The sequence below is a fragment of the Microplitis demolitor genome, chromosome 6, assembly GCF_026212275.2.
Source record: "Microplitis demolitor isolate Queensland-Clemson2020A chromosome 6, iyMicDemo2.1a, whole genome shotgun sequence".
Classification (NCBI taxonomy): Eukaryota; Metazoa; Arthropoda; class Insecta; order Hymenoptera; family Braconidae; genus Microplitis; species Microplitis demolitor.
In genome coordinates this window covers 7,223,298-7,250,842 of record NC_068550.1, presented here as the reverse complement: position 1 = coordinate 7,250,842, position 27,545 = coordinate 7,223,298, and the positions used below count along the sequence as shown (strand labels likewise).

The following is a 27,545-nucleotide window of genomic DNA, read 5'->3' as shown; positions in this document are numbered from 1 at the left end:
TTTAATGATATCATAGTGTGAATAGTCTAAATTATATAATAGTATATTGTATGACAAGGGACGGAAGAAGACAATTTTAATATATTTATCATATATTTTGACCATATATGTTATTTTCATACGGGTGTTCATTGAACTATATCACAGTTAAAACAACTATGATATCATCGTACATTTTACAAGTATATATTAGTTATCTGAACTGAGGGCAATAGTGGAGGCTTCATTGAACTATCTTTTTCATAGTTCAGAAAACCAGTTTTTTCTCTCATTTACGTATATAAAATTAATAGTCTGAAGTTACTATTAAATAAATGACAAGTATCAGAGTTAAAATTGTGAATGCCTGCGTCGGGGTGCAGAAGCATTATTTGTTTTTTCCCGAGAGACAAAACACATATGTTCCTGCCCACTGACTGAAGGCAATCATGGTTTACGCGGTTGCTAATATTCATTCGCGGCATATATTTGAATTGTAATATTACACTTAAAGATGAAAACATTGAATTGGAACGAATGATGCAAAAGATTATAATTAACGAAAGAAACTTGAGTCCAACAAATTCGTGTGATCTTCAGTCCATTAATTATATGGCCGACCGATCAGAATGCCGAGAACTTCGGGATTGTACAAATCTTTCCGGCAGAATTAGTATTTGCGAATCGGTAATCAAGTTTTACTTAGCTACGTTATCATGTTATGAATAATCTAGACAAATTATCTATTTTATCAATCAGAACGATCCAGTAAGACGTTACCAGTGGCTTAGTCTAAGCAATGGAATTGTTTACGGCAATAATGATACATGTCATGGACGTATAAGCTCCATTGGTAATGATAGATCTAGCTCATCGGATAGCTTTCAATGCTGTAGTTTCCTTTGTACCTGTCTAATAAAACCATCACAATCACCAAGGGTCGTTACTGCTATCAGTTTTAGAAACCAAGTATCGGACATCAATAAAAACAAGTTTGCTATTTGTTTCTTTTTTTATTAGACAAAATAATAATTTCATTAACGAAATGGATTGAAAGATGAGCTTTGAATTCGGTCGTTATTTCAGGGTCGTCGTAAGCATTAAATTTGTAAAGACATTTTCGATGATTCAAGTTCAAATATATGAAGGAACATTGCTGCCTCTTGGAAGAATTAGTCTTGACCAATGGAAACCATTGGAAAATATTAGTTATGATGAACGTGGAGAAAAATATTATGTTACAAATAACGAATCGTGGCAACTTCCATTACTACTGGGAACTCATTATGCATACCCAGAAATAATGAATTTTGATGACATTGTTGCACCTCCAGGTTACGTGGTCACGGGAGTAAGATTTAGATATGCTGGAGATTTATTCATTTATCCACAATACAAGTATCTCCCTATTCAATTACAAATTCGTGTTACGCCTTTCGATTTCGTTAGAGGTAAACTTGTAGATATTGATAATACACGTTGGATAGCTGTCGAATCCCAAAATGCGAGGTCATTATTATCTATTTCTATATCTTCTACTGTATCTATTAGTATCAATAATAACATCTACTGATTGCTTTGTGCTCATTTTAGATATGAACTGCCGCTAGAAAATCCTGACAAGCCAACAAAATCACCAAAAAATGATCCTGATTCGGCGACAAATGAATTCATTAAATTTCGTGCTTCTGATGTCAGTAAAGATGCTGGACAAACTACAGTACCTTTTTTTGATGGACAAAACGTTAAAATACTCACAAGACCTATGGGCGGCGTTGGTATTTTTCATCGTGGATGTAAAGGATACGGCGGATATCTGGCTTTCAAACTCTTTGACATAAATTTGTCTAAATTTTTAAAATATGACCTTTGATATCTTTATCCATAAATTCCGTCTGGAAATCTGGACTATTAAAAATAATTAACAATAAGCGAGCCTAGTATACAGTTTATGATGTAATAATGTTATGATTTTACCTGAATTTATTCAGCTACGAATAATTTTCAATGGGAATCAAAATAAATTATTATTAAGAAGTATGTTGTCTTGAAATTGAAGTTGTCTTGAAATAGATTAAACATGAGGATTTTTTACAAAAGGGATGTTTACTGAAACCGAAGGCAAAGACTGCCATCACACAAATTCTGAAATTGTCATATATTCCGTAACAGTTATTTTTCATGATAACCTTAATTGAATCAAAGTTTAAACGATTCCAGCCAGTTGTAATTTGACAATTTAAGACCAATGGCCACTGATTCAAGTCAACATTGATTCCGTACTAAATCGTCATCAATTTCATACTGGATCCACACGAAATGCGCATCAGCTCCACACTTACTCCTGAAATTTTTTTAATAATTCGACTGACTGTTGAGACATTGAACATTTTCCTGATTACAAAACTCCAATTGAATCCGATTGAAACTCAATCGGATTTCTATCAGATTCAATCGGAAACAAATATTCAATCAGAATCGCTCAAGAGCGTTCTAAGCATCTGATTGAATTTCAATCGGAAAAAAATATTTATCATTTTCTGATAAAATCTAATTCCAATTTTTTCATCTGATTGAATCGGAAAACAATAACTTTTCTGCCAATTAACTTTCAATCAGATTAATTCTGAACTTTCCCATTGAATCTGATTAAAACTGATTGAAAGTCAATCGGAAATTTCCGATTAGAAGTTTCCGATCGGGTTCAATGGGAGTTTTTAATCAAAGATAATGCCTTAACTCATTTGTCATGAAAAAATAAGGTACCGGCGGGTAGTAAGGCCAAGCTAAGGGAGATTTTGAATAGAATCGAAAATATTGTATTTAATTATCGAAATGTATCATTAATCTTTATTTCAATACATTAGCCATAAAATGTAATGAAGTAATGGTAATTTTTACCATAAACAAACAAAAAATTATACTTTTACAAAAACCATACGAATAGGCCTTATTTTACTGCGGTAGGGTAATAAGGCCTACGAGTTAAACAAACTGGAATAGTTTAACTATACTTAATAAAATTGGTATTAGAGATGAATCATCACTTAAATTTAGCAACAATACTTTTTAAGAGTCAGAGGACTAGATTGCTTTGCTCAACAGCACTTGAAACTATCAGTATCCTTTTTAAAAGTCAGAAGACTAGATTGTTTTTAATAATTTCTTCTGCGCTACGACAGCATATGATGGATGATGAAATATAGAAGACAGGGAACGTGGTATCGGAACTCGATAAACTTGTGGTAACTTTCTATGCAAGACCCTTCTACTAGCGTAGCCTTTAGTGTAGGCGATTATTTGAAATATCATTTCTGTCACTTAGGCCTTATTACCCGACAGGCCTTATTACCCGCGAGACCTTACTTTAAGTAAAATAATAATGTCAATTTTTGTAAACTATTTTTTTAAAATTCCAAAACTTTTTGTAACAACCCAGCAAATAGGTAAGATCGGCTTAAAAATAAAACACAAACTAATGTTTTCAACAATAATTATTAATTTCAAACTCGATGAATAAATGTAACACAATATTCTACAAAACATTTTGTCACCTTGAAAAAATAAAGTGCCCAGACAAAATCTTAATTAATTTATCAATTAAGAACATCATTATCTCTTATCTTATCCTGCTAGTGATAACTGTTTATCATTGAGGAGCATTTATTTGATAAAACTAAAGTAATTCAACGTATTTGATTGAATGTAAAAGTGAATGAAAAAAACATCGAATTAACGCGTTTTCATTACTTAAATGAAATTTCATCGTGATTAAAATTTTTTTTTAAATTACTGAAACAATCCGAGTGCTGAAGCAACAAACTAACAAAAGATATACCAGCAGAAATGAAATTAGTACTGAATTTCACTTATGGTAGGAAGAAACCAACTTGTTTTTGCTCCCAAGATAAACTATGTAACTTTATTACCACTAATTGCAAGTATTCAAGATAAATTTATATCTTGGTACTTGTCAAGAGTATTAGTGGAAAATTTCATTGATGTACAAGCATTCAAGTTTGAAATTTCAATGCAGAATTTATAACAAATATGTTTCCATGTTCTTCTGATCTCCGGATTTTTGAATCAAAAGAGAATTTAAATTGGTTGGTTTACATTTTTTAACCACTGAAAGGATTCATTGAATACTTGCTCTGAATAGAGAAGTTTGTTGCTGGAGACTGGTACCATTTCATATTCAATTTATGAGCATCATAAATTTCGTGTGAAAATAGAAACAGTTTAAATATTTCAGTTTATTGATTAACAAATGTTTTGAAGTAGAAGGTTCAATTATCCATTTAATTGAGAGCAAGGAGTGTCTAGAGAGGACTTTACTATAAATACCGTTATTTGCGTAATCGTTTCGTTACAATGATTGCTCTGGGTCGGTGGGTCGTTTAACTGATCCCAGTAGCCGTTGACAACAACGCCGAATATTTGAATGAAAGACGCCAAGTTTGAGCAGATTTTCGATAGTTCGCAGCACATATTTTGTTCCCATCCAAAAAAGAACTGTTGCTGCAACAGTTCTTTTTTTTCATGCAAGTAATAGATACAAATAAATGTTATCCTGTTCGATGAGATCAGATGTCTGAGATCAGTTGACATCGAACCCTTAAGGTCTTAGGGATCACCTGACTCCAGTAAGAAATAGTTCAGATTATTGACTAAATACTTTTTAGGTTTCATCTCTACTCCATTTTTATTGATTTCATGCCATCAGAAACACGACAGTATATAAATGTTCATATAAATGTATAACGAAAACAATCGAAATTTAAAAATAATCTGCAACATTTTATTTATATATTATTCTCCTTTACATTTACGAATTAGAATCAATTGCTACGATAATAAATTTTATACAGTATAATGTACTATTGAAAAGATTGAATAATCGATGAATAGAAATACCATTCGCGTTTAGTAATTTTTATCGTTTTATTGCTTTTCGAATATTCTTCTATTTTTGTTACAAATCGACAAACGAATTCTCACAGGAGTAAAGTTATATAATGCGTAAGAATTTACCGAGTGGTATGTATTCTAAAACCACAGACATATATTTGGTAATACATCTATATATATATATATATATCCACATCTATCTATACATTTTGAGGTAGATACTGTAAGCGAAATTCTTGGTTAACCGTATCCACTTTAGAACGTTGAACAATCGGTATCTCGGGGTTTTAGTCATTCCGATAATATCGATTATGAATATTTTATTTTTTTTTGTTTGATAATATTAAAATATTAATAAATTTTATTCATAAGACTAAAAAGGTATTACATGCATTTTTCATTAGTTCCATTATTTTATATGATTTTATTCCTATTTATTTTCCTAAGTGAAAAAATCCGTAGATTCATATCGTTATATAACTTTAGTCTAGAAATTATTTATACGAATGAGCCATCATTGAAAGTAAAAAAAAATGTGAACTTTTAAAAAATGATTTAAAAAAAAAAAAGATTCCTGAAAAAAATAATTTTGGTGTAAGGTACCCGCGGGTAGTAAGGCCTGTCGGGTAATAAGGCCTGACAGAAATGATATTTAAAATAACCGCCTCCGCTAAAGGCTACTTTAGTAGAAGGGTCTTGCATAGAAAGTTACCACAAATATATAGTCCCGAGACCACGTTCTCTGTCTTATATATTTCATCATCCATCATATGCTGTCATAGCACAGAAGAATTTATTAAAAATAATCTAGTCTTCTGACTTTTAAAAAGAATACTAATAATTTTAAGTGCTGTTGAGCGAAACAATCTAGTCTTCTGATTTTTAAAAAGTATTGTTGCTAAATTTAAGTGATGATTCATCTCTAATACCAATTTCATTAAGTAGAGTTAAACTATTCCAGTTTGATTAACCCGTAGGCCTTATTACCCTACCGTACTAAAGTAAGGCTTATTCGTATGGTTTTTGTAAAAGTATAATTTTTTGTTTGTTTATGGTAAAAATCACCATAACTTCATCACATTTTATGGCTAATGTATTGAAATAAAGATTAATGATACATTTCGATAATTAAATGCAATATTTTCGATTCTATTTAAAATCTCTCTTAGCTAGGACTTATTAACCGCCGGTACCTTACGTTGATCTACAGTAGATCTGGTTTTTTTTTTAAATTTGATCTACGTTACACAGAAAAAAAGAATTTCTTAGAGAAATGTTTTGCATTATTAAATGAAAATAATAATTTTCTTAGGACTGGAAAATTTCTCTCACCCAAAGAAAATTTTTATTCTCAATTTATAATTCAAAAATTTTCTTAGGGCGAGTAAAAATATTTTACGTCAAGAAATCATTTTTTTTTTGTACTGATAGCAGACCTGCGAAGATCAAAATAGATTTCAGTTGCCATCAGGGCTCTTTTTCGAGAGATCTACGAAAATCTATGGAAATTCACGATCATTGATCTCCGGCGACCTCTATAGCCCCAATAAGAAATCTGATGCTTATAACTTGTTGATCTATGCAGATCTATACGGAAAAAAATGAACTATATAAATTGATAACAACTAATATAATGATAAAGTGATCAGTAAATACTATCATTCTAAATAGTAATGTTTTAATTTATGATTTGAACATGAATAATTACAGGATAAGTATGAAAATTTATTGTCTATGCAAGAAAAATAACTATTTGAGCTTCAAAAATCGTAAGTTTTATGGAAAATTAACGATACGTATTATAAAATTTATTATTTTGAAAGTTAAAATTCCCCATATTGACACCTGGGTTCCGGGTTATAATTTGAAACCCTAATTTTTAAAGATTAATTTTTTCCGTGTACAGAACTAGATCTTTATAGATCTAAACTACTTTTTCCCGGGATATTAAATAGGTTAATTTTCAGGTTTATATTTTCAATATTCGAATAAAAATAATAATAAAAAAATAATGTAAATAATTAAATAAAATTATAAGAAAAAATAACTGTGTGGTTTTTGGCAAGATGGTAGTTGTATACTCACAGTAACTCACAACAGTGATTACATTTCCTTGCCAGTTGGATACTGTGCCAGAAAGTGCTAGCAAACGATTTTCTTGCGAGAAACTGGTATGGTATAGTATAGTAAATAGCACAGTAGTAAAGCTCCTCGCTCGCCAGGAGTTTTACTCGTGACGTAAGTAGCGAATTACGCCTACAATGTAAATCATGTCGGCGATATATTTATGAAATGTTAAACAAAAAAGTAACAAACAAACTGTTAGTTCTTTTACGACTTTTCTTATTGTGATTTCCTATACTAAGTACTTTCATGTTTTATATCTTAAGATAAAATAAATTATATAAATTATTGGTGACGTTAATTACTGATTTCTGAATGCGTAAATTTAAATAGAAAAAAAGAAACATATTTATATATTTATTTTTTTTCTCTAGTTTAAGGAAAACGAGTTTTTAAAACTGAGAAGGAATCGATAAGTTAAATGTAATATTCATGAGTAGCAAGTGTAAAATGTTGTGGAATTGCTTGAGGAAAACTTTTCCGTAACTCTATGAAGCGACGTGACAATTGCACATGAGGGTGAGGTACCGGCTATTTCTTCAGTATGTATTTGAAATACGAATGTGCAAAAATGAAAAACTGTTTCCTATCGTTAAAAAAACTTTTTCTGGATATATTATATACAGAATCTTGAATATATACATATCTTTTATCAGAAATAGTTTTAGATTGCATTTCATATTGAATTTATAGATAAAGAAAAAAAATAAGCAACCATTACTGCGCGGAACAGTAATCCAGTCGATATAATTTAGGGAACAACGATATCTCATATAGAATTATAAGGATTACTCTGATGATGACAATTAGCTACTTTTCTCACAGTAATGAGTACTGTTTTGGACAACACGGAGAGAATAGAATTGTCAAAATGATTATCCAATGTATTTTCAAATGACGTATTATCACAAGTCATATACCTTATTTAAGAATACTCACATGTTAATTTAATAGTCTATAGTATCATAAAAGTATACCCAGACAGCATTCAAGTCGAAATGACAGCTTTTCGATGTCTTTTTGAAGGTGTCCTCAAAAAGTCTTATAGTGACTTCTAAAAAGTGTCGTTTTTAAGAGCTTTAAATTTTGAGTTCTTGAAAACTCCATAAATAAGACGTCAGTTTTGTGACGTCTAAATGTATTCATTTTTAAACTTCTTTATGAAGTCAAAATTAGGAGCTCCTTAAAGACGTCATGGTAAATTCACATTGAAGTCTTATTAGCGAAGTCAGAAAAAAGAACTCTTTTTAAAGAAGTCTTATCGAGTTCGCTATGTGCCGCATTCGACATCTTGAGAACTTCTTAAAGTCTTCTTTAAGATGTTGATGAGACGTCAAAATCATAAATAGGAACTCACTCAGAAATCAAGACAGGATCCGTGAGCTATTCATTTGTTAATCATATTTATTTGATATGATCTTATTTAATTAACTCTAATTTGACTTGAAAAAAAAAAATGAATATTTATGAACAGATGAAAGATAAAACTTTAAGGCATATATTAACTATATACAATAATAATTTAACCATATCTAAGTTGCTTCAGCTTCCGTAGACAATTTCCGCTACCTCATCATACATCTCCATAATAATTAACTGCTTAGGCCGATTTACATTACTAATTAAACTGAAACTTATTAAATATATATACATATATCACGCTCGTAACTTCTCAAAATACGTGTTAAAATAATATGTATATATATATATATATATATATACATCATATATTTCAAGATAAATATAACATAAATTCGTTATCAAGTGACATGACAAGTTCTTGAATTATAAATCAATTTAGTACGGCAATTTATCATAAGTTTGACAATTCAATTTATGTTAAATTACGACTAAAGATATATATTATATGATCTTTATAAACGTTAATAGATGAAACTAATTTAGATTCTATTATATTTCATTTTTCTTAACACCTCGATCGAAAGTACGTATCTGCGGCATTAATTTCGAGGAAGAAAGTCCAAGATTCGTGAGTAGGTAAAACTACGCGCACGCCATCTGTAATAGCCGTAGCAATTTTTTTTCATGCGCACCGATACGTGAAATCGCATTTTATCCTTGATTATTTAATAATATAGTATATTACACAACTAGGGAGGAAAATAGGGCATCTAACTCATGTGTGAAATTTCCTACCCGAGCCGAAGGCGAATCCTACCTTCCTACGTAGCGTGTAGACTATTTTTCATCAAGTCTGCAACTAAAGTTTAAATTTTTGCTGCCGTTTGCGAAAAGAATGGCGCATGTAGTATTTTTTATCATACGTTTTCATATAAAAGAAGAGAACGACTTTCTTCCCTCTAAATAAGGCAGTAATTCAAACTTTCGACGCAGGTATGGTGAAAAGTAGCATACATGACACGGGCAGAAGTTTAAAAGCCATGGACTGCGCAAGTGATGTCCTCTGCTTTGCCTCAGGCATCAGGATGCGCAGTGCGAGAATTTCAAACTTTCTGCCTTTGTAGTGTAATATACTATTTATTGTAACTAATGCATTAATCAATTCAAATGTCATTAATTATTATATTCTATTAAATTCAGAGTTGGATTTTAAGTTATTAAAATTTAAGAATGTATGAAAATTTGAATAAAGTTAATCCTTAGGTTAATTCTAAGTATGTTTAATCTCAGCTCTACACTTCGGATTAAAAATAAAAATGCCGTTGAAATTATATGGTTTATATTGAAAACGAGTACGAGGTACTTGCTGGTAATCTAGAGTTTCATGAGAACATATAACCTCAACGGCACCACCCAATAGAACACAGCATGCACTTCTAGTTAAGTCTCAAGCACATCTACACCCTTCTCCGTTAGCAATTTTCATGGTACGTCGAGTCCATTCTCGTTTGAAGTCGCAGTTAGGAGTAAAAGTGTCGTTTATTTTTTTATGTTTCAATTTTTTCTTTTTTTTTACTTCTTAGTCTGTCTCGGAATCGTTTTCTTTTTTTTTTACACTGGTTTCTATTTATCTCACTCTATAATTATTATTTTTACACAATTAAAAATTCATGTTTCTATTTTAAAGGTTTTAAATAAAAATATTTAAGCTCCGAAGTTCATAATTAAATTCAATTGTTTACAAATTCAAAAAATGAAGTTCTATATAATTTTACCGGATACTTTTCAGTAGAATATATACATGTTGTCGTCAGCCCGTTGCTGTAGTAAAAAAAAAAAAAAAAAACATTTTTTTTCTCAGGACTGTTTGGAATTTCTTCAACTAGTGGACATAAGAACCAATATAAAAAATCTGAATCACAAAATATATTTTTGCTTATAAAAGTCAAAAAAATGTTTTTCAAAAGTACTTAGTCGAAAATTATTTTTACTCATGTATGTTTTTAAAGTTCCAAAAATCATCGATTCAAAGTTTAGAAGCATCTCAAATTTGGAAGTTTACAGTTATTAACATTTTTCTAAAATTTTCAAAACTATCTTTTTTTTACACGGAAAAGAACAAAAAATTTATGGGTCACTATTCATAAAAACATGGTCTATAGTGATCATCCTCATGTGTCCCTTATCACTATGGTTAAAAAAAAAATTCTTTTACGTTTTCATGTTTTTTTTCTACATTTATATCAGGAAGCTATAACTGCAGTTGAATATTATCGAGATCATTTGCAGAAATAGAGTATTTTTATGTCATAAGATGACTCATTCAATTTTATAGTTAAGGCATGAAAATCTAATGAAATATTAGCAAAAACGTGAAAAATAATCACCAAAAGCAATAATTTTGCAAGGCATTACTAATGATTAATGGTTTTTTTTTAATAGTCTTCACATGAAAATCTAAGAAAGCACTACTGATATCCCGAAATTGAAGCAGACTATAAAGTAAGTATGCAATAATATTAAGTTATCAATGTTAAACGTTACGCAGTGATAGAAAAATATTTCCACACCGAAAATTTTTAACCGAGACTAGGAAAAAAAAATGAAATTTATCGAATTTCGGATTATTTTGTGAGTATAACAATAAAAAAAATATACATATATACAAATATATACTTCTATAAGACCTACATTGAATCTATGAGTTTAAACAGCTATTCATTAATTAAAAGAGTTGAATTTGTAGACACGCTATTGATCTCAAATAGTCTTATTCCGACTGGCTCGGAACGATGAAACTCGAAATTCCAATGCGGGTATTTATGAGAAATATAATATATGACATGGAATGGAACACGATTTCAGACTTTTTATCGGAAATCGTTTTGTTTTATCCATTGCCACAAAAAAATCTAGAAAGCGGTTGACGCTGCGGCCAGCCCCAAAACCCCGATTTTTCAAGCTCAAGGAGCTAAAAAACCTTATTGTGAATACATTTTCGAGCTCAAAAATACTCTTTAATACATCGCGTTTTTCTTAAAACCGATGCGGTTCATTAAGTTCTAGATCCAATGCAATTTTGAAATCGATTGGTTCATTGTTATCGGAAATCTTCAACAAAGGCCGTTTTTTACCATTTTTTTCACCAATGATATCTTTCGAATAAATCAACTAGTTTCAGTTTTCATGTGGCAGTCAACGCGTTTTATTGAGTTCTAGAGAACCTCAAACCTCGACATCTAATGAAAACTTGATTTTCGAAAGTCAGAATAAAAACAATAACTTCCCGAAATTTTCGACAATCGTTGATTTTCATGACGAGAAGTAAAAAAATAATGGAAATTGATTAATTTCAGATTTATTGCATCATGGACAATGCTTCATGGACATATACTACAAGGCCTTAAGAATAAATTGCATTATAAACATACTGTTATCACGGACAATGATGAAAATCATGTTGGATATGATGTTGAGGCTGATGAAAGCAATAATCATGAAATTGGTGTAAAATCCCAGAAAAGTCTTAAATATAGTATCAATATCGATCCAGTAGGAACACTAAGTAACACATTTAAGTACGGAGTTGATGTAAGTAAAAAAGTCGGAGGTTTGTCGAGTACAGCAATACAAACGGGAAAAGAAGCGATAGTGTCTGCAGCTGAAAAGTTGGGTAGTATCGTTTCAAAAAAAAGTAAAGTAACAGTTGATTACAAGGTCGAAAAAAATGTCATGAAATCTCATGAATTACATGGGTCTATGAGTACAAACCATGGCGTTGAAGTTGCAACCGGATTAAAAGGATCGAGCGGAGAAATAAATATTCAACTATATAAAAACGGTCAACATCAGTATGGAACAAATTATGATCACAAATCATCAGTTACAGCTAATAATGCGTATCAGACAAGCCTACTCAATCCAGGAATATCAGTGTTATCGAGCCAATCGCTATACGGAGGTACCACTGGAACGAATGTCGGAGTAAATTCAGAGCTACATCAAGGAGAATCGACAGTTAATTATAATCAGGAAACAACTGGATTTAGTGGTCATGGATTTCAAGCCCATGGATCGAAATCAACGGAGCACTTCAGCTATGGCAGTCCTCAACTGACGATTGAATTGAATAAAAACGGTCAACATCAGTATGGGACAAATTATGATCACAAATCATCAGTTACAGCTAATAATGCGTATCAGACAAGCCTACTCAATCCAGGAATATCAGTGATATCGAGCCAATCGCTATACGGAGGTACCACTGGAACGAATGTCGGAGTAAATTCAGAGCTACATCAAGGAGAATCGACAGTTAATTATAATCAGGAAGCAACTGGATTTAGTGGTCATGGATTTCAAGCCCATGGATCAAAATCAACGGAGCACTTCAGCTATGGCAGTCCTCAACTGACGATTGAATTGAATAAAAACGGTCAACATCAGTATGGGACAAATTATGATCACAAATCATCAGTTACATTTAATAATGCGTATCAGACAAGCCTACTCAATCCAGGAATATCAGTGATATCGAGCCAATCGCTATACGGAGGTACCACTGGAACGAATGTCGGAGTAAATTCAGAGCTACATCAAGGAGAATCGACAGTTAATTATAATCAGGAAGCAACTGGATTTAGTGGTCATAGATTCCAAGCTCATGGATCGAAATCAACGGAGCACTCCAGCTATAGCAGTCCTCAACAACTGACGATTGAATTGAATAAAAACGGTCAACATCAGTATGGGACAAATTATGATCACAAATCATCAGTTACAGCTAATAATGCGTATCAGACAAGCCTACTCAATCCAGGAATATCAGTGATATCGAGCCAATCGCTATACGGAGGTACCACTGGAACGAATGTCGGAGTAAATTCAGAGCTACATCAAGGAGAATCGACAGTTAATTATAATCAGGAAGCAACTGGATTTAGTGGTCATAGATTCCAAGCTCATGGATCGAAATCAACGGAGCACTCCAGCTATAGCAGTCCTCAACAACTGACGATTGAATTGAATAAAAACGGTCAACATCAGTATGGGACAAATTATGATCACAAATCATCAGTTGCAGCTAATAATGCGTATCAGACAAGCCTACTCAATCCAGGAATATCAGTGTTATCGAGCCAATCGCTATACGGAGGTACCACTGGAACGAATGTCGGAGTAAATTCAGAGCTACATCAAGGAGAATCGACAGTTAATTATAATCAGGAAGCAACTGGATTTAGTGGTCATAGATTCCAAGCTCATGGATCGAAATCAACGGAGCACTCCAGCTATAGCAGTCCTCAACAACTGACGATTGAATTGAATAAAAACGGTCAACATCAGTATGGGACAAATTATGATCACAAATCATCAGTTGCAGCTAATAATGCGTATCAGACAAGCCTACTCAATCCAGGAATATCAGTGTTATCGAGCCAATCGCTATACGGAGGTACCACTGGAACGAATGTCGGAGTAAATTCAGAGCTACATCAAGGAGAATCGACAGTTAATTATAATCAGGAAGCAACTGGATTTAGTGGTCATAGATTCCAAGCTCATAGATCGAAATCAACGGAGCACTCCAGCTATAGCAGTCCTCAACAACTGACGATTGAATTGAATAAAAACGGTCAACATCAGTATGGGACAAATTATGATCACAAATCATCAGTTGCAGCTAATAATGCGTATCAGACAAGCCTACTCAATCCAGGAATATCAGTGTTATCGAGCCAATCGCTATACGGAGGTACCACTGGAACGAATGTCGGAGTAAATTCAGAGCTACATCAAGGAGAATCGACAGTTAATTATAATCAGGAAGCAACTGGATTTAGTGGTCATAGATTCCAAGCTCATAGATCGAAATCAACGGAGCACTCCAGCTATAGCAGTCCTCAACAACTGACGATTGAATTGAATAAAAACGGTCAACATCAGTATGGGACAAATTATGATCACAAATCATCAGTTGCAGCTAATAATGCGTATCAGACAAGCCTACTCAATCCTGGAATATCAGAGTTGTCGAGCCAATCGCTATACAGAGGTTCCATGAGTGTGAACATCGGCGTTAGCAAAAGTATTGCTGACAAACACCATTTCGAAGATAAAGTAGAGCTGAAAAATAATCTAAACTCAAACTCTGAGGGTATACTTCACAAACCCTTTAAGCTTGTTTCTCGTGTTGCTGGAAAACTTCGAGACGCTGCTGAATCTGCAGCAAAGACAGGAAAAACTAGAGCTCAAACTGCAGCTCAATTATTAAAAAATGGTATTACAATTAAAAGTGAAATATCATTGAACCACGAAGTCGATAATCACGTATCGAGTTCTCATCATTGATAATTCATGAATGAGTTAGAAATAGATTTGTGTCAATTAGACAATTTACTAAAAAATTAAAGATATTCTCTCATCATCAAACTGTTTCAATATTTATCCTTCCAGTTTTTTTTTCATTTTAATCATTTGAATTTATATATTTTAATAATTTTATCCATAAATATAATTGTAAAATATTATCTGGGCACAGAAAATATAAATAATTTTGTAAATTAAACTCAACAAACTCTATTTAAATTTGTAATTTACCATGAGATTCAAAAAGCATAAACATGAAAGATGAATTTTGGCAAAGTAATTCATGTGATTCGAGATTCACCACAGAGAAGTTTCTGTTTTTGCGGACTCTACATTCCGCAAACTTGATAACAGCTTTGAATTCTCATGCTGCTACTACTTGGTACTGCTGCTATTACTGTACCAGAAATACCTGGAGGCTATTCAATTTCGGGAAGCTGTAGTGTCCAAAATGAGTTCTTAGTAATATTGCTACTCTATAAGTATTCAACATTCATTAAACTGTATTATTTCTATCAAAACTTTTGTTACGACAATGCAAAAAAAAAAAAAAAATCACATTCAGATTATTTGTGAATATTGCATTCAAGCTGTTTTCATATCCACTCGGAATAACAGATTATACTTCACAATTATCCCATCTTTGCATAAAAATTTACAGAATATTACCTAGGGAACGGACCACAATGAGGGCCGACCCCAAAATTTGATAAAAAAAATTTGTTTCCTTAAGTTTTGCCAGATTTTCTGATTCATGCATTTTATTTTCATTTTCCGCAGGAATAGCAACTGTTCTACATCAGTGACTTAAAACATCAAATTCTATGGTAATTAGAGATAGATCCTATCGTTTCAGGTTTTAGGGTTCACCTAAAGTTTACAAGTTAAATGATATATTCATGCTTATAAACCTTAACCACGTGAGGTTAGTTAGACGTCAGTTATCTGTGAGTATTCCGCAGGATTAAGAAGTTATTCAGTAGGTTTCCAATGTATGACCAGTGAGTATTGAATGGCTATTCTCTGAATATCTTTAGAATAACTTCCATTCACAACTCGTCGATTTACCAACTGGTTAACTTACATGTTTTTTGTTAACCTGTAGTTTTGCTGATAGTTTTTTGCATTAAAGCACCGAAAAATATCATAATGCGAAACTATTTTTGTAGCGCAATTTTAAATAAACTTGCTATAATTTTGTAATAATCAATAATTACGACATGATTTTTCTTTGTCCGAATTGTTAACATCTTTTTAAGTAAAACGAAATTTTTAATGTTTTGTTGCCAACGTCGTCATCTTAACTTTTTTTCTTTTGAACTCAAAGTGTAGAAAAAAAATTTAAGACTTCTCGTTTCATAATAATACATTTCAACATCTATACATCAAAAAATCTTTGACATATTTTCCCTTACTTCCTTCTTTTTCTAGTTACTTTGATACATATATATATTTATATAAGTATTGAAGAAAAAAGAAATACCTTCTGTAAAAGAGACTTTATTTCAGTTTCGTACAGAGGTAAGAAGAGGAGTCTTGAAGACTAAGTAAGTAAGGGTGTTTCTAAGTGCATGCGAGCATACATGAGTCGTTTGGTACATGTTGAAAGGTCGACTTGGGTTCTACTAGTTTTGAGGATGCACTTATATAATTTTCTATAGATATATATATGAAACAAGACTTTTCAACTTTTATACATAAAAGTTTATATTGATTTGTGTGCATCAAACGTTTATTTTTTTTTCTTCTCTGCGAGGTATTGATAAATTTTTTTTTTTTTTTTTACTTATTCTATATTATTATTCGGCTAGTTAGTTTGTTAGTGATAAAAATAAATACTCGAATTTTTTGTATTCAAATTTTAACAAAAATATAAAATCATTTAAGAGTTAGATTTACTGAAACAGCATGACAATTCTAGAGTGTTTTTTAATAGTTAAATTCAAACATACATACGTATATATATATACAAATATATACATATATATATATGAGTACGCATCACTCTATCATTCGTACCGACGTGTATCAAGCAGATGTGACGTGTCCAACTATACTACCTCGGGATACGTCAAGTAATTGCATTTGCATGTAAACGCGAATGACATATATTGTATAAAATGTATAGCTGTACATAAAAAAGTTTAAAATACCAAAAAAAGTTTGAAGTTTTTTTGTGCAACATTTAAACTTTTTCTTATTGGCGCAATAAAAATTGACAAATTATAGCAGGAAAAAAACAGTCAAGTGAAATTCGTCAGAAAACCGTTCTCAATTGAAAAAAAAAAAAAATCGGTCTATCGACTGACCCTGCGGGCCAGCCCCAAAACTTCCCGCAGTTTTCGAGCTTCTTGAGCTCGAAAACATTTTCGTAACTATATTTTCGAGCTCTTCGAGCTCGAAAATACTGTCGTATGCTATTGTTTTAGAAAAAAACCGTTTTTTAGCATTTCTTTCTCCCACGATATCTTACGAACGAATAAACCGATTGAGACAATTTAGGCGGCAATCGTCGCGTTTTATTGAGTTCTAGAGCTGATCAAATTTTGGGATTGATCGGATGACTCGCTCCAAAGATAATCGAAGAAAACCGTTTTACACCATTTCTTTCTCGATCGATTTCTCTCGAACGAATACACCGATTGAGATGGTTGAGGCAGCAGTCGACGCGTTTTATTCATTCTTGTGCTGATTAGATTTTGGAATTGATCGATCGAACCATTTCTGAAAAATTTGAAAAAAACTGAAAAAAAAAAAAAAAAAATTTTTTTTTCTTCCATATCTTAGAGTCTATTTGATCGATCGATTTGAAATTTTCAGAAAAGTTGACGGCCAACAAACTCTTTCGATAACCACCTCAAATATGTTAATCGGTCAGTTCATTAAAAAGATATTAAAAGTTTACATCCATACACACACGCACACACACACACACACTCGGACATCCTTCTGAAAATAGTCAGAATAGCTTCCTGGGACCTCAAAACGTCGACATCTGATGAAAACTCGATATTCGAAAATCGGGGTGAAACCAATAACTTCCCGAATTTTTTAAAATTAATAATTTTCTTAGCGGGAAGTTAAAAAAAAAGAAAACAATTTTCACTAGATTATATTGAAATTAAGCTATTAGGATTGTCTTGTAACACAATTTGCATAAAATTTTCCCTAATCAACCCCAAAAAAATAAGTCGACTAAACTTTTCAATTAATGTTAAATAAAAATTTTCAGTAGATTAATAGCTTTTATTAATTTAAATTCTACTAAACTTCTGTTAATTAAAAAAAAAATTAATTTCTAACTAAAATTCCTATTCCACCAATTAACACTTTTTACCGTCGAATAATTCACCAAGTCTACACCCGAGATAAATTATATCCACAGTAACAAAAAAAAAGTAATTACCGGTTTATTAAATTAACCGTTTACTTGATTAGTTTATTCGCATACGCGGCAACGAGAAACAAGGGATTACAAGGTTGGTCGGAGGTTCAATTTAGGGAAATTAGTTACAAGTTTCTTGATACAATAGACGCGGTACGATTGACCCTCTCTAGACGCAAAAGCTCAAACTCTCTACATAACACGTTGAAATATCCGGAATACGAGAGCAAGGAGACTTTGGTAAACCACATGCCCGTTTACATTTACATAGCCGCCGTTCAACTGTCTGTTACCTAACATTCAGTACTTTATATATATATATATATATATATATGTATACATACATATAGAACTATCTCTCTTTTAGCGATTCGTACATTACTGACTGTTTACTATCCACTATCATCTGCAAAATCTACTCATTCTATAATCTCTGTTATGTTATACCAACTGTAAGTACTGAGTTTGACGGTTTGATAGAAATGATAGGTCATGTATATATGTATGTATGATAATCAGTAAAGCTTACAAACAGATAGACTACTTACTCAAACTAAATCCAGAATCCTTCACATGAATGAGTACCATTGGCATCAAAACCATTACTAGCAAATTTATTACATGGAAAATAATACCCGGTCCATGTGTGATTATATCCTGGGAAATGAGAAAACAATACGTTAATCAATTTACACGTCGAAAATTGTTACAAATGATGTAAATCGTGTTATCAAAGAAAGGGGTTTCTATTTTGTCCTCCCCTTCTCTTATGTAGGGTACAAAACTACAGATATCGAAGTTTCAAAATATCATTAGAGTATTTTGAAACTCAGAAAACTCAAATAACGATTTCAAGATCCATACGTAAAAAAAGGTGTAGTCGAATTTACCACAATCGGGGATACATACACTACACTGACTAGTAATATATAAGATCACTACACATTTAGTAATGATTTCTAGTCTATTGTGATACACAAACTGTAGTAACATCTATTACTGTCGTTGGTTAAAACAACTCCTTGGTAAATGACAGCTGTGGTTCGTACTACTCCACATCATAGTTTCTAATTTTTAATCCTTAATTTATTTATTAAATATATATTAATTGATATTTACTATTTTTCATGATATTTCAAAAGTTTAAAAAATTTTTAAATTTATATCATATTGTTCGCACAATGAGTTTTTAAATATACTAAAATGGATTTGTAAATAATTAATTCGAAATGTTGGATCCACAAAATTTTGAAAGTAGATTTTTTTCTATACGTCATGATATTTATTTTTCATTTTGAATTATCGTTATGACAAATTAATTCTTGTATTACTAACATAGTTGCATTGAATATTTAATTTTCGTTGATATAAAATACAAACACATAATTTTAAAGGTTATAATTCACACATTTAAAGATGTAGTAATTATAACTAAAATTGTGGAGCTAGTATAACTACACAGTGGGGTAAAAAAGTTGAAGGTGGCGCTGTTGTTTTCGTTTGTCAGCCATTTTACTCCACATCGGAGTAGATTGTACAAATTATGTGATATTGTATACTCTGAAAATAGTAATACCAACTAATTCTTATAAAATTGTGTAGTTAAAGAAACCACCGGATATTTTCTATACTACATTGAGTAGTTACTGAGCCTACAAATTTTCACCCCAGTCGAATAGTAGATAGAACTACAGTAGAGATTGATCTTATACAGTGTCATTCATGCTACTCCATTAGTCGATACGATGACCACAAAGTGTAGTTCTATTACTACTAGTTTAGTGTAGTAAATTTAACTCTAATATTTTTTTACGTGCATCAGCTGAGACCAAAGGAAATATTTGAGGATGGTATATTGGGACCGTTTTTCAGATTTTGAGCAAAATTTTGACGGTCATTTTAATATTGGACCAAATCAACGTGAGTTTAACTCGAAATTAATATGACTAAATTTAAAAAATAAAGATATATTATATTTATAATTTTACTTACTAGTGATAAGCCTTTTTCAATCAATAAGCAAAGAGTGACAGGTACGACTGAATCTGTAAAAACAAAAAAAAAATAATAATAATAATGTACAAATGTTTATTTATAAAAAATATATATTTGACATTTATAATGGAAAATACATGAACGCATTTGAGCTAATGCTGTGAAACAGTTTTAACCCGCAATTATCCAATCGTACCATTGGGGTTTCATTTTAAAATATTATTTGCGAACATAAAATCGAATAATTGTAAAACGAAAAAAAAAAAATTAAAATAGATATTTGAAACTGTATGATAAAAAAAGAAATAACATAGAGTGTAAAGTTTTACGTAGTGGTTCCAATTCACGTTATGAAGGGATGCAAAGTGAAATATTTTATTAATAAATAAAATTTTATCGAGTAAAATAATATTTATTCTATTTGTTATCGATATATTTTTATTTATGGTCCCAGCTTGTTGTCAATATAATTAATCCACACCAAATTTGAGAACCATTCCAGTTCATTTACTTTACTGTTCATATAGGAAAGAATGGGCGAAATGAGACAGCAATTTGTATTGCAAAAAAATTTTTTTTAAGATATGGTGTCTCACTTTGTTCCACTTCACTCTATATCTACATACATACATCTATAAATTTTTAAACGAATGGTATTTTTGAAACCTACTCTACTAATTAAGATATATCATTCTGGGGAAAACAATTTAGATCCACTTTGATCTACAGTAGGTCTACGAAGATCTGATTGTTCAAAAAATAAGATCTACTTTTCTTCCAGTAGATCTACGGCGATCAAAGTATAGTATAACAGTGGTACCAATATTGGCCCGTGTCAACTAATATAAGCTCGCGTTGCTAAATAATTGATAAATTCAATAATTAAACGATTGATTGGATAATTTAGATAATTATAATTATTGTGCGTGTGGTCTTTCATTCTGTAATTATTACACGTGGCCTGAAATATTTAGTAAGATAATTTTGAACTAAAGGGAAAAGACACCAGTGATTGTGAAATGAAAAGGTTTTGTAATCGTTAATTATAAGCATAGCTTTAGTTAACCAAACCTGGAACATATAATTTTCCCTTTCAATGAGGTTTATTCAATGGGGGTGAACAGTCGTCTTTGCGCGGAAAAAAGGCAGGCTTTAAACCCTGAAAACACTCATACAATGTGCTAATATGCTCAACGAACAACTCGAAGGCCATCAAACAAATATGTCTTAAAACATAATTTTGCAAAATAACATGTCCCATCTAACTAATGATTTTATAGACAAATTATTCACTAATTTAATTTAAATATGTAGAGTAGTATCGAATTCTGTTTGGGAATATAATATAATGCAGAGCGACTATAACGAGAACATAAAATATACGCCACTTACTGCTGGCAGTAAATATTTCGTAGCAAAATTTGCTAGTAGCAGGCTTCCTACATGACAGTGTGGCCATTGATTTTCCTTGTCGATGTAGCTTAACGTGGTTTTCTGGTAAAATAGCTTTGGCGTCGATGATTCTCAATATAACACTCAACTCGTTTGATTACAAATTTACACAGATTTGATTCCATGAATACGACTAGACTTTACAGTAAACGAACTGACTAGACTTGATCAATATACTAGGTTTCATGTTTATAATAGATGTACTGACTAAACGATCAATGTACAATGAGGTCGAAAATAGTACGAAAAGCAGTATCTGTGATACTATAAGTATTAAATGAGTTAAGAGGTGTAGAGTAAAGACCTCGCTATGCGACCTCAGCCCGTCTCTACACTTCCCAACTGGTTGCCGGTTTTCGATCTGCATAAATCTAAATAGATCTCCATTGAATTATTGTGAAATCTTGTAAGATCTAGTGGCATCTTGTGAGATCACAATAGGTCTGAAATCACTGAGAATCTGCTGAAATCATCAATCATCTGAGATCTATTCCGAATTTTAGATCTACAGTGATCTAGAATACTTTTTTCAAATTCACAAATATAAAACAAAACTTTTCATGATTACAAGATAAAATGACTTACGGTAACAAATCCACTTCTTAATTACGATACGATTTCATTTGTTACTACGCGGTTTGTTACCGTAAGCTAATTAATTTTGTCACAATAACAAAAAATTTCGTCATTCCGTCTTTTGTTACGACAACGAAACTATTTTTTTCGTGTTTCAATCATGAGAACAATGCAATACTTAGATTTCAATATGGCGACAGAAATCATAATATATTTATAGGTTTCTATTCTATATATATCTTAACAAAGAAACATAAGTGATGAAATACATAATAATTAAATTGTAAAATTAGACAATTAACAAAGGTTTGAATTACTTTGTAGATTGTTTAATGAACCTACTACTGTACTTACTAAAGAGCTTATATAACACGAAAGTGCAAAGAGATAATATTACTGACTTTACGTTTTCGCCCCAACTGCCAGGAGCTTCTTCAACGACATTCTACTGACTCACAAAAATTAAAAGACTTTGGATAAAGGAATGAAGAAGTAACTTCTTATTTTTTTTTATTTTTTAATACTCTAGAGTAAATTTTTCGTAGTTAAAATTTTCCATGCTACGTCAAAGACGTTTTTCATACATTCATAACTTTATAATGTAATGATAAAATAATTATAAGCACAAGTAAAAGATGAATAAAAAATGAGTAAGAGAGTCGCAGAATTTTACATTAATGATTGTCGTAAAATGCCAGAGTAAATAAAAATAATAAATGTAAATTTAAGATAGTCTAAAGATAATTATTTTTTGAATAAAATAAACAGATCTTAATTTACTACACGTAGAAAATATTTTTAAAATTACGATATTCATGATAAAAGTCGAATAAACACGGTTTATAAATTTAAATTGATGTTTTTAATGTCTTATCTTGAAACGCGTTATCTACAGTATAGTTTTGCTAATAAGATATTAAACTCCTTTAACATTAAGTATACTCGGCTCTGATTAAAAACTCCGATTGAAACTTATTGATTCCAATTGAAAGTCGTCAATAGATTGTAATCAGAGCAATTGAAATACTTACGACGAGCGCTCAGAGCATCTGTCTGTGGAGATTATCAGACCAATTTCATTTTGTCCCGCCAGTAATTTCTATTATTTTGGCCCAAAAAGGCCGAAAAAATATCGTGGTATCGATACTCGCAATTAAAACAAGAAAAGTTGATTTGTAATTTATAATTAAGCAGAAACTATAAATACAATTCATTATTCACTCTAATTTTTATAAAACTTAATCAAAAAGTCAGAACTGTCATTTATGTAAATAAAATTACTATTCAATAAATGACAAGTATCAGAATTTAAATAGTGAATCCTTCAGTCAGCGAGCAGAAACATTATTTGTTTGTTCCCAAGGGGCGAAACAAGTTTTTTTCTGCCTGCTGACTGAAGGCATTCACAATTTACACGTTTGCTAATATTTATTTGTAACATTGAACTGAAATTAGCTTGCTTCGACTGACTGTAGTGACACTGAAACTTCAAGTTTCGATGCTGGTATCATAAAACATGCTTCATTCTACACATTCCTAATACACGGAGAAAAAAGAACAGTAACCATTACTGCGCAGAACAGTAATCCAGTCAATTTAATAATTATAAGTATAGTAAAATAGGCTTTTACTATATTTAATCTCTCGCCCAAACACGCTCATTGGCTGGATTACTGTTCTGCGCGGAAATGGTTACTGTCTTTTTCTCTCCGTGTAGATACCCTCAGCCAAGTACACGGAGAAATTATTCTTGTTTGGAATGCTATGGTGTCATAATATTGCCGGACTATGTTAGCCACCTGTCAGAAATAAACACATGCACAAATTGCTGTGACCATAGTAATATTTCCAATGGTTTCAGTAATTTTGTATGTATTTATTTCATTTTCCGACAGGTGGCCAACATGGTCCGGGGCACTACTATGGCACCATAGCATTCCAAACGGAACTAATTTCTCCGTATATATGTTGAGATTCTAGAACTAGTTACATGTTTTTCCGGCAGTACGTTGTATTATTTTACCCAAAAAAGGCCTGGAAGATCAGAGGACAGAGAAAGGGGGTTAATATTTCAATACGATCTATTACATAACAGATTAGGGTGAAAAAAATGATCCTAAATGCGTTAGGTAAATTGGGTACCGTCTCCTTACGTCAAAAGTAAATATCATCGGATCCTATTACGGGTTTCAGTTTACTTAGCATTTTAATTTGAATTTTTTTAATACTTCGAATATTTCGTCGGAATTATTCCATTTGGTTTGCTCTGCGGAATTCAAAATTTTCAGGATTCGTACATCCCCTAATTTAATTTAATGACATTTTTTCAGACATTATTATTAATGCTCATGACTCACGTAAAGCAGATTATAATAATAATAATAATGACATTTATTATTATTATTATTTTATATTTACATTTTATTTGATAAAATGTACAAATGAAATACGTGATAATGACCTGTCCATTTGACATTTCGTGGCCCAAAAAGAACGACAATAGAAATGGGAAAATTCGTGGCTTTAAAAACGAGACAGGATGTGAATGTGAGTATATAGAATAATATAATGCCACTATAATATATAATAAAATTTATATCTACATATACATATATGTAAATATATAACAAAAAACAAGTGAATTGAAACGGTGAAAATAGCGACTAGCTCACAGTGAAATATTTCACAAATAAAATGATGACGTATTTTTATTTTTTATTATTCTTCAATACTTTAAGCATTAAATTTCAGAGCAATTTGAGCACTAAAATATCGTAAAATATTTATTTAGTAAACTCTTAATAATGAAAACAAATTATTATATTTTTATATTAAAAATTGAATTATTGATATTATTTTTTGTCAATAATTGTATTGAATTTATTTACATTTTGTTAATTTAATAATAAAGTCGATAAAACTTATTTTTGTTAACAACTAAATTTACTTTAAAAAAGTAAGCATTTAAATTTAAAAACTAGGATTTATTTATTTTCTTCATGTGCACATGACTAATGTTGAATGTACGAAAACCCTTTAGCTGATGTGACGATAAATGTTATTGGAATTTTTTCATGACACCACAAGAGCACGTGAAACGTTTTTTTTTATTTCATGTGTATTTCTTTGGGTTTTTCTTCAACTGACAGGATATAACGTACTGGTGTACGATCTGGATAAATGGAGCGAGATAAGGGGAGATAGTAGAGGGTTATAAAAAAAAAGAGAGAGATAGATGCAATGTGTGGAATGTACGATATGGGAATTTAGACAAGAAACTTGTGATAGTAACGGTTGAAATTAAATTATTAATTTGGAAAAAATATGAAAGAAGTGAAAATTGCTGATATATATATATATATATGAATTTTCAGAATGTACGAATCGTGTTCTGATAAGATTGAATATTACTTTTCGATTTGAAGTTCGAATTATTTTAAAGTTTCTGAGTTATTCAAAGTATTTAAGTTTTCAAATTATTTGCTAATTTTTAAATAATTCAAAATCGATTTGAAATCGAATTCAAAAATTGACGAGTCATCAAAATATTTCAAATAATGTGATTTGAATTATGAATCTCTCTACTTGTATTAATAAATATATGGTTGCTCATTCGTAGCGTTTAGTTTTTTTTTTTCACAGTAAAGATAATTATCACACTCTTATTTAAAATAAAATAATACATAAATAAATACTTACAAAAAATCAACAATAGTGACGGATATTCTTCGCCACCACCCTGTTTACCGCTCAAAAATAAAAACCATTCCCGGGGATCCACTCTTATTCCATATCTGTAACAGAATAATTAGAAATAATGTATCATAGCTGAAAAATTTACGAAAAGTAGGCCATTGACTTTGCACGGACCATGGAGAAATACCGTAAGTCATTAACTTGGCGCGGACCATGAAGACAGACCGCTTGCTATTAGCACTTCGAAGTATTCTAGCAGCAGCGCTACCCCCTCCAGTCTCAAACAGGCTTCTGATTGGATCGCAATAACCGAAAGTTCCCACTCTTGCCAGAACATTCTAGAAGCCACTTCTCGGGTATAAAAGGAGGAAATCTGAAGCCGCAGCGTAATTTTTGTTTACCAGTCCGACTGGAAAGAGTACCCTACAGATAGCGAGGAAGGCTATTAGCGATTACTAAGCCATAAATATTCGCGCGCGCAAGGCTTGAATATTCTCCATAAACAAATTAGCTCTTTTCAAAGCTAATCAACAAGACCTCCAGGTCTCGTAAGATTACTTTCAATTCCAATAGTTTTTCTCCAGGATATTCAATCCGACTTCTCAGGGTCAAGTAAAATACTCTTCTCAACGGTTCTCAGAACCAAAATGGCCTTTTTTAAGGTAACCAAATAAATCTAAGGTACGAATTCACTTCAATAGAAAAAACTATTCAACCAGTAGACTCGTTAAACGAAAATAAAAATCATTTAGTACGCTAATTTAAATATCGCATCACAGAGAAGTAATAAGTGAGGTCAAAAATATTTTAATTATTATGTGATACCTTAATGACGAAAATCAGAGTAATATTTTAACTATGTTAGCTAATAAGCCGCAGGGTATTGTGCCAACACATGAGTGTATTACATTCCTGCTAAATTTATATGAATAATTTTGCCATCATTATTCATAGCAATAAACAGAAGCAATGTATGAAATATTATCTTGTTAAGTTATTTGTAGTAAATTTTTCACTGTACATAATAGTAATTTTCATATCTGCATTTAAATTACGAGTTTTCATACCCGCTCAACTGACTAAAACTTGCCAATTTTAAACTAAAGCATATTAGAAAATTGAAAATGATTGCCCTATCAAAAAAATCCATATTGTGTTGCATGGGAATCCATAGGAGCCCATATAAAAAAATGTAAAAGTATGTGAGAATCCATAAGAATCGATATAGGAGTGCGAGGATTTATAAAAGAATCCATGTAGAAAATCATGAGTTTCTGGATTCCTATATAGGAACGAATACATGGATTTCTGTGTGGGAAATTCATATAGGAACCTAAGATTCCATATAAGTAATTTCTATAGAATCCGGGGTATCTGGATTTCTTTATCAATTGTCTATTGATACGCCGAATGTGAATAAAATATCAGATTAATATTCCTATAGGAAATCATATGAAAATCCATCCGAACACGCTATGTGAGAACCCACGTCGAAATCTAGGCTGGATTTCCATGTGGATTTTTTTGATACGGTAATTACTTTCCCAAGGACACAAGCCGTCGAATTTTTGCGTATGAAAAGATATAAAGCTAAAGCTAGCGGCCGTAATAAGTAACGATCAGGCAAAAATTGCTGGCTGCTACTTATTACGACCGCTAGCTTCAGTTTCATAGAAAAGATTTTTAAGTTTTCGAA

General features: G+C 31.4%; 2 protein-coding genes and 1 long non-coding RNA gene across 4 annotated transcripts in view; 1 reads left to right on the top strand and 2 right to left on the bottom strand.

Annotated features, from left to right (window-relative positions):
- The window catches only part of LOC103568794 (diacylglycerol O-acyltransferase 1), an 84,377-nt gene that overhangs the window by 45,303 nt on the left and 11,529 nt on the right, over window positions 1-27,545 (bottom strand). Inside the window, exons 3-5 of the mRNA XM_014439350.2 lie at window positions 25,853-25,947; window positions 20,123-20,175; window positions 18,679-18,787 (exon numbers count right to left, since the gene is read on the bottom strand). Of these exons, the coding sequence (XP_014294836.1) occupies window positions 18,679-18,787; window positions 20,123-20,175; window positions 25,853-25,947 (257 nt within the window). The remainder of the gene's footprint in view (window positions 1-18,678; window positions 18,788-20,122; window positions 20,176-25,852; window positions 25,948-27,545) is intronic.
- On the bottom strand, window positions 817-7,143 carry LOC103568791 (uncharacterized). Of its 2 annotated transcripts, none has more exons than XR_001345040.2 (3): window positions 3,046-3,452; window positions 1,957-2,323; window positions 817-1,887 (listed from the first exon to the last, which is right to left on the bottom strand). It is a non-coding gene; the product is annotated as an uncharacterized LOC103568791 (long non-coding RNA). The 2 variants fall into 2 exon arrangements; XR_548889.2 differs by lacking the exon at window positions 3,046-3,452 and adding an exon at window positions 6,976-7,143 and having other exon boundaries at window positions 818-1,887.
- On the top strand, window positions 10,898-14,808 carry LOC103568792 (filaggrin-2). The gene is made up of 2 exons (XM_008545762.3): window positions 10,898-11,007; window positions 11,733-14,808. The coding sequence occupies exons 1-2, from the start codon at window positions 10,979-10,981 to the stop codon at window positions 14,725-14,727; spliced, it is 3,024 nt and encodes a 1,007-aa protein (XP_008543984.3). The 5' UTR covers window positions 10,898-10,978; the 3' UTR covers window positions 14,728-14,808.

Bases quoted from the DNA above. Each gene is read 5' to 3' on its own strand.
- LOC103568792 (XM_008545762.3), top strand. From the start codon at position 10,979: ATGAAATTTATCGAATTTCGGATTATTTT. The intron at 11,008-11,732 runs GTGAGTATAACA...GATTAATTTCAG, and splicing joins ATCGAATTTCGGATTATTTT to ATTTATTGCATCATGGACAA.